This window comes from Centroberyx gerrardi, chromosome 1 (assembly GCF_048128805.1).
Source record: "Centroberyx gerrardi isolate f3 chromosome 1, fCenGer3.hap1.cur.20231027, whole genome shotgun sequence".
Lineage (NCBI taxonomy): Eukaryota > Metazoa > Chordata > Actinopteri > Beryciformes > Berycidae > Centroberyx > Centroberyx gerrardi.
This window is the reverse complement of record NC_135997.1, coordinates 17,151,588-17,163,906: the sequence shown is the minus strand read 5'-3', so window position 1 is coordinate 17,163,906 and position 12,319 is coordinate 17,151,588. Positions and strand designations below refer to the sequence as shown.

General features: G+C 40.2%; 1 protein-coding gene across 2 annotated transcripts in view; it reads right to left on the bottom strand.

Annotated features, from left to right (window-relative positions):
* Nucleotides 1–785: 785 nt before the first annotated feature.
* Nucleotides 786–12,319, bottom strand: part of nedd4a (NEDD4 E3 ubiquitin protein ligase a) — a 29,037-nt gene continuing 17,503 nt past the window's right edge. For both annotated transcript variants that reach the window (XM_071910263.2, XM_071910261.2), the window contains 24 exons: nucleotides 12,175–12,225; nucleotides 11,595–11,656; nucleotides 11,289–11,391; nucleotides 10,268–10,431; nucleotides 9,989–10,106; nucleotides 9,338–9,493; nucleotides 9,101–9,184; nucleotides 8,705–8,824; nucleotides 8,283–8,489; nucleotides 7,668–7,745; nucleotides 7,385–7,439; nucleotides 7,224–7,282; nucleotides 6,990–7,055; nucleotides 6,485–6,714; nucleotides 5,621–5,742; nucleotides 5,414–5,484; nucleotides 5,177–5,272; nucleotides 5,005–5,078; nucleotides 4,848–4,908; nucleotides 4,689–4,748; nucleotides 4,483–4,590; nucleotides 4,257–4,353; nucleotides 3,865–3,937; nucleotides 786–3,307 (listed from right to left, as the gene is read on the bottom strand). In XM_071910263.2, the coding sequence (XP_071766364.1) occupies nucleotides 3,205–3,307; nucleotides 3,865–3,937; nucleotides 4,257–4,353; nucleotides 4,483–4,590; nucleotides 4,689–4,748; nucleotides 4,848–4,908; nucleotides 5,005–5,078; nucleotides 5,177–5,272; nucleotides 5,414–5,484; nucleotides 5,621–5,742; nucleotides 6,485–6,714; nucleotides 6,990–7,055; nucleotides 7,224–7,282; nucleotides 7,385–7,439; nucleotides 7,668–7,745; nucleotides 8,283–8,489; nucleotides 8,705–8,824; nucleotides 9,101–9,184; nucleotides 9,338–9,493; nucleotides 9,989–10,106; nucleotides 10,268–10,431; nucleotides 11,289–11,391; nucleotides 11,595–11,656; nucleotides 12,175–12,225 (2,418 nt within the window). In that variant the 3' untranslated portion in view covers nucleotides 786–3,204. The remainder of the gene's footprint in view (nucleotides 3,308–3,864; nucleotides 3,938–4,256; nucleotides 4,354–4,482; nucleotides 4,591–4,688; nucleotides 4,749–4,847; nucleotides 4,909–5,004; nucleotides 5,079–5,176; nucleotides 5,273–5,413; nucleotides 5,485–5,620; nucleotides 5,743–6,484; nucleotides 6,715–6,989; nucleotides 7,056–7,223; nucleotides 7,283–7,384; nucleotides 7,440–7,667; nucleotides 7,746–8,282; nucleotides 8,490–8,704; nucleotides 8,825–9,100; nucleotides 9,185–9,337; nucleotides 9,494–9,988; nucleotides 10,107–10,267; nucleotides 10,432–11,288; nucleotides 11,392–11,594; nucleotides 11,657–12,174; nucleotides 12,226–12,319) is intronic.

Below are 12,319 nucleotides of genomic sequence, written 5' to 3'. Positions count from 1 at the left end.
GGAAAAGGTCCAACACAGAGAAGAGACCTCAAACAGGATGATGATGCTCCTCTTGTTAGCAGTCAACACTGTGAACATTTACAAGTATGCCCCATCTTGTAGGTTAAAAAGTACTCACTCAAAAACACAGATTATTACTGGGCTACACCAGGACTAGGAAACTAGGACTAGGAGACTAGGGAATCAGATTAGCCCAAGATAAAACAGGCTAATTGACTTCCTAGTTCTTCAAAATATTATGCAATCCAGACATCTATAGTTTAACATTAATCCCATGATGACACCTATGAATAAAGTAGACAATAGTTAAAAGTAAAAATGTTAAATTGTAAAATAATACAATATCACAAAAATCAATGTAGCTTCTTTGCTGCTAATATGATTTGCAACAAATTAATTATTTCTTCAGTTGTTAGATGAAATATTGGCCCCTTGTGGGCAGGAGGGATCTGATGACTCAGTGTTTCATCTCCCCCCTCTGGAACAGTTTAGTATTACAAAGATCTGTGTTAGGGCAAGCCATGAGAAATGGCTAGATCCCAGAGTGCTAATCGAACGGGGAAAAATCCTTACATTGAATCTAACAAGCTCAACCTGAAATGCTGGAAACGAGATGTAAATATCAATTTTCACACAAAAAAACTGAAATCATCAGTTAGACATAGATTCAGACAAACTAAAAAGACAAAAACAGTGACAGCAAATACACTTAATGAACAAGTGAATACAACAATAGCAGTATATAACTGTAATAGATGAAGACACTAGGGATATTTGTTTTTCCATCTTTATTTTTCTAAATATACTGATTCAATTTGGTGTGCAATTAGGACATCAAACTGGGATTTCACAACTTAAGTTTATTCCATCCTTTAAATTGTATGTATGTTGCATGTATGTTGTTGTAATGCACTTATAGGTGTCATAATTCAGTTCTACAATAACAAAATTTGATATATCACAAATTAAGTGTTGATCTATCAATTATTCTTCAGTAGACAATATTACATATATAACAGTACTTCCATTCAAAGATTAGGACATCTGAAAAGGTTATTATGCGACACAATCAAATTCTACAATACATTACAAATGAAGGCCTCATTATTTAATTTTAAATATAAGTGAAAGGAGAGAATGTGCTTATTTTCAGCAATGTTCACGTGTAAACATTTAAACAAATGTGCACTTGAAGCAGAGGATCTTTTCTTTAAACAGCCATTTAAGCAGTCTGCAGTTGATAGATTTAGACAAAGTAAGACTTATCTATATTAACAAAGTGTTTCACTTTATAAAAGCATTAGTATAAAATTGTGTTCTTAGAGACAAGAAACAGCCCATAATATTTTCCTTCATCAACAACCTGTAAACATGGCAGGTAGTGTAAACATATGTTTTACCATTCATAAAATAAGAAATTAATTCTTAAAACACTACTGCTTAAGTACAGTTAATTTCCTACAAAGGTATTAGGCAAAAATCGATTACTAAAGAGGACTCATTTTGAAAACAGAGATGATTCATCTGTACACAATTTGAGCTACCACCAAAAGAGCAACTTTAAAGGTGCGCTCTTAAAAACAGAGCACTGTACTGCAATTACACACCCATGATGAGTAGAACAAAACAAAATGATTTCACTCACTGAAAAAAGATCCATAATATTCAGCATGTGCCAACTGTAGGTTTGGGTCAGTCTGCCTGATAATAGGTTTCTCTGTAAGCTACTGAACAGGAGATATACTATAGAGTCCATTCCTCTGATACATATACAGTTAATATTCTACTTACTTATGATATGAGTATGAGTAGCTACTGATCCTAGCTGAACAACAAAAATAACTCTATAATGTAGAGGTGCACCAAGAACCATTTTCGCCAATTTGACTACTTTCAGTGACAACAATTTTGACAACAATGCTTTACCATTTTCTAGAATAGCGAAACAATATTTGCATGTACAATAAAGTTGTGTAATTACTGAGAACCTCAATAATCAAGTGATATCCATCTCATTTCAATATATACAATAATGCATAGTTCATCAGTACAATCAGCACAATCAAATAACACTGAGCATGTAGTCACTTCTTCGTATCTGTGGACTGCACAGATGTGAAGTATAATTAGTTTAGCCTTGTACTGGTCCTGGTATTGGTACATCACTACTATAATGTATTGATACACTTGGTTAAAGTATCATCACTCAAAAATGTATACAATGTGCACACTTCGTGCTACGAAATGCTTTCAGTGTGCACTTATTTGGGTTTTCTTGCATCAGGACTATTTTCTAACATATTGGAATGGAAAATGTAAATTTATGAAGGTATAAAATTTAAATAACAGAAAGAAAACTCAATTTAAATTTCAGAAGAAAAAAAAAATCTCCCCACTTGTTTCATTAAGGTTGAACTGCCAACCCGCCATTCATATTTTGCTGCTTAAAACAATGAACTTCATATATAACTTGGACTTCATCTTTTGATTCTTGTTATCTTTGAACAGCATTTCCTTGCAAAATTGTTCCAATTGTAAGGATTTTCCTTTCAATCCTCAAGCACTGTGCTCATACTATGAAAAAGTTCACTGTGTGCTTTAGCATTTAGTCTTCACTCTGTAGTGAAGGGACTTGTTGATGGCTTTGTACCCCAACTACAATGTAAAGAGGAAGTCTCTGAAATACCTGATATGAGAAGCACAATTTTTCCCTGAAGCAATCCAGCCCAAATGAAACGAGGAAGATTTTTTTTAAATTAGATGTTTGTTATATATATTTTGTGCATTCACATACATTTCTATAATCTTTTCATTTGATAGAATAGACTTCTTCATATAGACTTCAGGCTAAAAACACACAACTGCATCTTAAAACTAGTTTTAGCAGGACAAGAAGGAGTAAATACACTTTTGAGCGACTTAACATAAAGGATCATACAACGCGGCGTAAGAAAACCTGATTTGTAAACTTGAGAAAACAAGGAGAGATTAGATATCTCAATCACTCCAGATTCAGTTTGTCCATGTGTGCCGAAGAGGAGAGCGAAGGGAAGGCTGTGTGACGGTCCTTCATCTGTCACATGGCTGGCAGGTAAGGCCTGTGTCTGACGCACAGCTTTTCTCCCGACAGCTTCGCCGCATCATGCTGCTCGGCTTCACTTTGATAGCAGTCAGGTCAACTCAAACCCCGATGTCGCACCCGCACTAATCCACCCCGTCAAAGCCTTGCGCGTTCTCTATGGCAATGTGAAGTTTCTCCCTCAGCTCTTCAAAGGACTCATAGGGGGGCAGGTCCAGCCGATTGAAGCTTTAGGGGGTGAAAGGAAAGACAGTGAGTGAATTCAGGTCAAAAATCTAGAGAAGGGATTTGCACATTTGCAGGGATATTTTACGGAGATTGTCCGTAAAATATTGAAATATGCCATTGAAATAATTGCAGTTGGAACTAAATATGTGTTGCTCAAATGGCAGAGTAAGAGCTATAACTTATTATAACTGTACAGCAGCCACTAGAGGGCTTCAACCCTCCACACTCTCTGGCGTCGTTTTGTGCTCATCCTCAGGTAGCTGCTTTTGGTAGCAATTATGTCATTATCAAAGCCACACAAAAACCCAGCATGGGCAAACTTCAATAAAGTAAAAGACAATCTTGTTCAGTGTAAGGTATGTGGAGCAGAGTTGTTGTACGATGGCTCCATCTCAACAATGCTGAATCATCTCAGAAAGCAAGTGATTCTTTTTGTCCATAATCTGCTTTAGCCTTTTAAAATTTCAGCACACGCTGAATAGTTGACTGTGAGAAAATGCACTTGTGCACAATCCCAACTGTGAGGAATATTCAGGAAAAGTCCCTGAAGTGCTCACCATGTGTGGGCTCGGGGCAGTTTGTCGCGTGTTCCCCACTGCTCGATGGTGAACAGCTGCGGCCCGTTAGACCCTGGAACAACAAACGACAAATAAGATGAGAGCGGGAAAAAAAAAATCATAGTGTTTGATTTAAACTGTAATAAATTTGCATGGATCCAAAAAAAAGCAGTTAAAGCCAAGTGTCCCATTAAGATAGGTGGATACTGTGAAGTATAGAGGAAAATGATCTGATGTACAGTGGATAGTAAACTCATACAGAAATAAGATAACTCATTTGGACATAAAACGTAATAGACCAGGCTGAACATACTCTCATTATTAATGCAGTACTTATAATATCAATTAGCCGAACCTCTCCGCAAAGCTAGAAACTGTTGAGAAAAACTCACCATAGAGTTCAGCAAAGCCATTCATGGGCACCCTGGATGTTCCCGTCACAAACTGCAGAAGCCGGATTCGCTTTTCGGCGTCCATCAGCAGCACAGTCTATGACAAAAACACACATGCACATTAAAGCCCTTCTTAATGGAACAGAAAACACTTTAAGGTTTACAGCCCAATTGATTCCACACCACAGATTAGCTTGTTGGCTCCTGAAATGGAAAGTTGTCTTACTTTCCAAAACCACTGGATGACTGGCTGGTTGGAGCAGTAGCCGTTCTTATACTTGGTGTTCTCCCGCCAGTCGTTCACATCCACGTCTCCAAGACCGCACATTAGCAGCTGGGGGGGGGGGCAGACAGACAGATCATCAACATCGCTCATCTCAGTGGAAAGAATCTGATCCAGCTCCAGTTAGGAGTGATGGGCTGAAAACTCACCTCTAGCTCATTCTCATCAAAGATCTTGACAAGATCCTGGGGTATCAACTCATAGAAACCCTAAGACTCAAGAGAAAAGTGTGCCAGATTTGTATATTCATTCTTTAAATTCAGATTACAACTATGTTACACACAAAAATAAATTAAGAAATGATTTACCTCCTTGAAGGCTGTCATCTGCTTCTGTATCCGGTTCACAAACCTCCACTGCATGACCAGACTGCCAAGCAAAAACAACAGATTAGTGTACAAACTGTTACATTTGATTAAAATGTGCTTTCTCTTTGTTTGAGCTAGGAACGCTGCTGCTGCTTACTGGATATATTCTTTCTTGTTTTCGTCAGTGACAACAATCTCCGTGCCGCCCGGCTTCAGTTCATGCTGGTGTGTCTAAACGGGAAGCATGGGATACGTCATATTAATGACACAGATAACCACGTAGCATCGAGCTGAAAGGCGACGAGGTAAAGAAAAGATGTTGAGCGAACCTGTCCAAACAGCTCCTCGTCAATGGTGAACCTCAAATCCAAGTCTGTCGGGTCATTTTCCAAAATCCACATCAAAGAGTTGAAATACTCGCTGTCCTGGAAAGACGATTGTTAAACATATAAACATATAAACACAAAAATATTTATAGGTACCAGAATATCTGTAATTTGTAGTGTGTGATTGACAGTGACACCTATTTCATCTATTTTAAATGAGAGTGTAACCCAGACACTCACCACAGACTCCATGTCCTGCAGAGTGATGGGCTTCTGCAGCATCATCTTGTAGAAAGGCCGAATGAAGAAGGCTTTGAGGGAAACAAACAGATGTCAGAATCTATAAAATCCCACAATCCAATCTGATCCCCCTGCCCTTCAAAAATATTTTACTAACAGCAATTATAAATACTTTTAATGAGTGGAATGTGATCAGTAAGCACTCACCGTCGAGCAGCTTGCCGTGATATACGGCCATGCCTGCCACACGGCCAATGAACTTGAAGTAGGACAGGTGGTCCTCGTTACATAAACCTGAGTTAGGGTTGATCTGCAATGTGTAGTTGTCCCTGAAACACATACATCATATCATATCGTAATTATGGTAGAGGCACTTCAAAGTATAAACCTTTTGCTTCCTGCCCACAGATGCTTAGCACGTTTTTAGGTGGATTTAAATCGCAACCATTATAAGACAACATACACCACTGAATTCTGTGGTTGTGAACTAGCTAATTAAGAAAGATTAGCAAAGAAATGACTTAAATCTGTACTTTCATTCTTGTTTATCACAACTTAGGAAGCATTATTTGCACCATGGAGAACAGGGTTCCTCTACATTTTCCATTTCAAAATTACAAACTTTTTCCAGACCCTATTTTCTTTATGGCATTTGTTGATTTTGACTGTTAAATATGGCCTGCCACACTATAACCAAATATTATTCTTCACAACAGCAAATATCACAATACATGAGATGGCAATGGGCCAACATCTACATAAAATAGGCAGTAATATGTAAATCTGGATTTAATGTTTATCTTTCCAGACCTGTATAGAAACCCTGCAGGCAGAGCGTCAGTCCTGAATGTCTTGAATGGGCATGTTTTTATGTATTGTTTCACAATTAACCAGAGCACCAAGAAGTTTTCCTCTAAACTTTTATGTCAATGAGAGAAAGAGGAACATCTGGGCAAAACAAAGCTGTTCTGGATCTCTGTGTGATCAATTCCAGACCTCCTCTGATTGCTTTCATGATGTATAACACTGTTAGAGGAGGTTAAAAACAAACAAAAACAAAACTGGACTCACGTGGCAGAATACTCAAACAGTCCATAGTAAGGGTTGAACATCTCCTTGGAGATGAGGAAGAACCACTCCCTGGCCACGCCCCCGTAGTCCAGGCCTTTCTCTCCCTCAAACTCCACCCACAGCCGCGCCTTGAGGAAGTCGGCCCTCTTAACGGACAGGATGCGTCGGTACGAATCCTCCAGCACCGCGTTCCGCCTCAGCTTCATCTCAAACCGGTTGGGGATGTCGGCCTGGGGAAAAATGCATTACTGAGTTTCATGTAGAAAGGTTTTATGATCACCTACAGATTAAATGAATATGGCATGCTTGAGGTATGAGAGGTCTTAGCATTGTCTAGAGAAACACACTGTAACAACGTGACACCAGAGGTAAAAGCAACACTATCCAGTCCTAGTGATCCAAGAATAGTTCTAAGAATAGTTCTGTCAAAATATTTGCAGGTTTAGAGGTAGTTATAAACATTTCATCCTTATTTATAGCCTTCTTTTGAAGGCGTTCAGCTCACCGGTTTCTTCAGCTTCTTCCGGAAGTAGTCGTACTTCTGTTTATAATCTCTGGAATAAGGCACTGCCTGTAATTGACAGGGGATAGTTTCCAGTGACCACAAATCAATTTCAACCATATGACCTATGGTCAATTATGCATATTTATGGGAAACTTAGAAACTATAAATAGAGATAGGCTTTGATTCTATGCTTATGTCACATTACAGAGGAAGACAAATACAATCTATACTCACTGGTCCAGTTATAGCCGAGTTCTGTAATCTGGGATCATCCCATTGTGTGGTCCTGGTGTCTAAGAAATACAGGACAACATAAGTTATTCATTAATAATGAAAGCCATTCATTACCACATATGTGTCCGAGATGTATTTTCAGTATTATATGTCATACGCACTGTGATCTATGTAGAATATCCTCCCATCACTGTGGACCCTCTCCTCCCAGCCAGGCTAGGGAAATAACAAATATGTTACCAGACTAAGACGCTGTAGGTTTCTCCTCTGTAACAGTGCAATAGTTGTCCAATTCTTCAATGGGTTGGCTTTTCATATCAAATATGATTTACTATCAACATTTATGCTATATATGCCATTTTGCCTGATGTCTTAGACATTAGTGTTGATAAATGCTTTTCAACTGATTTTTGTTCCAGGAAATAATATCAATGATGGATTTACCGGCAAAGGGCCAAGATCAGCTGGGTCGAGTGAGGGTCTCCTCCTCATGTGCACAGGAATCTTTAACCTGGGATCTTCCTGTTTAGAGGCAGACAAACAGGAAGTGTTTCAGACAAACAGGAAATGTTTAAATTGATGACACAGAGAACGGTGGTGAAGCAGGTGAATGGTAAAGACTATGCTTTTCAATAATAATTATGAGCAAAGCGAGCAACAACCAAGCCACCATATGTAAACTACCTTCCCACTAAAATATTAAAGGCAAATAAAGGACTGTTGTAGAGGTCTTCATGGGTGACCCAAATAAAGTTTCCACATTGTTCTGAAAAAGACTTTTCTATCTCGGAAAAAAGAACGTCAACCAGGACCAGAGCAGATCAGGGAATCACCAGACCAGAACGCAGTAACCAGGCTGGGTCTACTCTGTCCTGGACAGTTCCTAATGCAGACACAAGACAAAAAGGCTTTGTATGCCTCAGTGTCTAAAGCTAAGCTGCCAATGTACTGCATAGCTACTGGCCAGCAACACAACAACATATTTTGCTTAGAGGTTAGATCCTTGGTGTTTGGGAGGAGAGAATAAACCTGGAGACCTTGAGTCTGTTGCTTTCTCACCCAGGTAGTAGTCTTTGTGTTGTGGTCGATGAAAAAGGGTCTTCCGCTGGGAGAGCTGCGAACCTCCCAACCAGCAGGCATAAAGCCACATTCGTATGTTGGCTCTGGGCATGGGGAGTGCTGGGGAGACTCCTCGGGGGACATGGGGGGGTGGTACACTGTGGGGCTCTGGGACAAAACACTCTGCGCTGCTGCCTCTGAGGTCGTCTGTCCAACGGAAAAATATATGACCAGGCAATACTGGTTTGGACCAACTGACTGGATTGCATACAGATGCATAATGGATAGATTTGGATAGAAGAATGTGAATAATAGTGCCATAACTAAACATGTTCTGGAAGAATTCACTTTAAGAATTGCCATGCAGAGAGTGCATACCGCTTGCCCCCGTCAACTAGAGTGAGAAAGACACCGCTGTCTACCTGAACGAGGGGTCGTGTCCATGTAGTGGTTTGGCTGTTGTGGTTGACATAGTAGCGTCTTCCTTTACTGTCCTGCTTCTCCTCCCAGCCTGGAGGGAGCCCAACTGAGGTTGGTAGCAGCTATTGAATAGTAGAAAAAGGAAATAAAGTAATCAATACTGAAAACCTCAAGCTCTTTAAGTTACATTATAGCCCACAAAGGAAGTATAACCTCACTAAAGCTACTGCCTTACTTTCTGACCACAGGAATTGATGGAAACTGTGATGCCTACATGATAAAAGATAAGCTGAAGAATCTTGAACGTGGAGAAGAGTATACTGTAACAATAAGAAGCTCCAAGACAGGGCTGGTGAAAGCTAGTTGGGAAGGGTTTCATCAGGGAGTGAGATACACACCACAGGATTAACAGGATGTTCCTCTCCTGTAGAGGTCTGCGCACTTCCTCTGTGACTGGAATGGCTTGAATTACTAGCATGATCCTGCAGCAGAGGGGAAGGATGTGTCAAACACAACAGTCATTACCAGGCCATTAATAAGCACATACTCTCCATCTCTTTCCATCTCTCACTGATGGCTCGTGGTTCATGTTAATCTCATTATGTATTATATAATCACAGCAGGAAATTATTCACCGTCTGGGAGGTGCGTTGCTCGCCAGGTGTGGCCCCTGATACTTGGATGTTTTCCAGGTCCTCGCAGAAAGCGTGGAACTCCAGCGGTGGAGGACTTGAGAGCTGGTTACTGCTGTGGTAGAAGGTGGAGTCATCTTCTGTTATGATCTCCCAGCTCTAGAGGACAAGACAGAAAAGACTCATGAAGCACACTAGGTGGGATCTCGCGATGGCAGGATAGAAGTTCGATGTAAAAACAACACTTCTGCCAAATTACTCAGCTTAACTAAACATCTTGACCGGGGTAGAAAGTGCACTTAAAAAAAGATGTCATTTTTAAAACATCTGTTTGTCTCCTTTGGGACAATGCAAATTTGTGTTACTTTCCAACACAGCATATGTTAATGACAATACATTTTAACATATTCAAATATTTAAAGGCTGAGAACGCACATCCAAGGAAAGTGCAGGTCAACAGGTCCAGTTAAATACAAAAGAAAACTAGCAGACCGAACACTTATCTCTTGCAAAAGAATTAAACAGAACTATCAACATTTATACATACAACGTTTCAGCCTCTGTTCTCATCAGGGTGCAGGTGAATGCATTTTAATTGAACATATGTTGTTTTTAACGTATGTGAGGTATGTTAATCCAGTAAGTCAGAATTACCTCAGGAGACTCTCGCCTGTCGTTCTCATCGTGGTCTGAGATCTGTCTGCGAGTAATGAATGCATGCTGGGCCTCCATGTTAATGTCCTGTCTTCTTTGTGTCTCCACCTCACTGTCTCTGTGCAAGGGACACACACACACACACACACACACACACACACACAAATATTTAACTCCCAAAAGCAAGAGGCCCTCCCCATGTGCTCACATATTATAATGACGCACTGCTTAATGAAGGTAAATATTGAAACTGCGCTGCAGAGTGGGAAGCGGTCTTACTGTATGGTGGGTCTGTGCCACTGTGTGGTTCTGCTCTCATGGTTGACGTAGTAGGTTCTCCCCAGGTTGTCCTGCCGCTCCTCCCAGCCAGGGGGCAGGGCAGGCAGCTGGTGGTTGTGCCTGGGACCCGACATGTCCTGGCCCTCCAGAAACTCCCAACCAGGCTGTAGAACATAAGAAAAATGTTTCACAACCCAGCACAGGCAGCGTGGACACAATATCCTATTGCCTCAAGTCAAAGGAGACTTGGCTGCTGGTTAGAAAACTCACTGGCTATCATGCGGACTAGAGCTCTGGGTCGGCTCCAGATCATTCTAAAGAGGTTGTCAGCATATTCCTCAAAGGCCATGGGACCACAGTGGGACAAATATAGGCTGGCCTTATGGACATGGTGTTTTAAGCCAAGGCTTACATTAAAAATCCATGCTCAGAAAGAACTCATGTTATTCCTATGATCTTGAATAGTTGAAACTGTTGCTGTTGGTGAAAACAAGTGACACTAAAAGCTCAAATACATTTTAAAAGACAATCTCTAATTACTTGTCAGCGTAGCAACTCCAGAAAGTGTCCAGAAAGAGAGTGATTTGACTCTTGGTTCTCTGGAGTGCTGCTGATTTTCATATACAGTGAACTGTCCAAGGTCATAACACATGTGAATTGAACATGTGAATTTTCTAAATTTTCTCTTGAGGTTTGTTAGTAGTACTAGTAGGTGTTTATTAGTCATTAGCCTCCATCAGGACAGCTTAACACCCTTTAGGCTGTTGGACTTGACAATATTAAAGTCTGGTAGAACAAGCCTGGCTTCTTTTCCTTCAGACTGTTATCATAAATACACTGGAGTTTTTCATGCTACCGGATGATGGCTGAGCACCAACCAAATTAGGGGGAACAGAAACAGTATAATGAACGGATGAGAAGGATCATTGTACAGGCAAATGCAACAGAAGAAGGAAGAGGAGCTGTGATGATAAGAAGATGGGAGTTAACTGATTGCTGTAAAAGGATAAGCTGGACTTACATCCGTGTCCTCGGTCTGATCTGGAGCGTCCTCATCTGAGGCAGAGTCTTTTGGCAGATAAGTCATTTTGAGACGCAGATGACCCTTGACTCTGGACTTGTGGCTGCGTGGGAACGACAAACATATCAAAGGTAACGTTTCTGAGAACATAAGTAATAATTCTCATCAGGGAAGCTTAGAAATAAAGTGTACACTGTGACCATATCATTTCTCCTGCAAAATTAGAAAGAATGTGCTAAAATGTGTAAGAATGGAATGTATAACAAGGAAAGAGAAAGGATTAAATAACCATGAAATAATGCCAACCTTCTTGGGTGAAGCAGAAAATCCTTGAATGTGTATGGCCTTTCTGTATTAGGATTTTCTGTCTGAAAAAAATAAAAAATAAAAAAACCCCAATAAAACCAATAAAAGGGAACGCTTTAATACTTCAAACACTTTGACAGCTGCACAAAATAAAATAGATGTACTGTACGGCATCATGTAACATACTGTACTATATCAACAGTAAAAGTACCATCATGTGAAAGGATGGTGAAACTGTACTATGGGGCCAACCTGTGGGTGTTCTATTTATAATAAAACATCAGCAGGAACATAACAAACATGATGGACTGTATTTCCAAAACTATAGACAGCGATGTGGAACAGACACTCGAATGAGGGTGCGCATGTTTACATTCACATGCTGACATGGATGAGATTAAGGTCAAGTGCTCGCAAATGCTACGGCAAAACAAATTAGATTCAGTTGATTCAGTTAACGTGATCTAAAATAAGGCGATGATGTAGTTGTACAACAGCAAACTACTTTCCACTCACAAACATTCATGTAAGAAAGTAGCGAGGATTTCAAGCAACCATCCGCAAACGAGTCAGGACTCACCGGTATCTGGTGTAAAGGTACGTCCACCTGGCCCAGAAAGTCATCACGAGTCTGCCAGAGAGAGAGAGAGAGGGAGAGAGAGAGAGAGGGAGAGGGAATGATTTATGTAATTATCCTGAAATCACGTTTAAATGAGAAGCTGCTG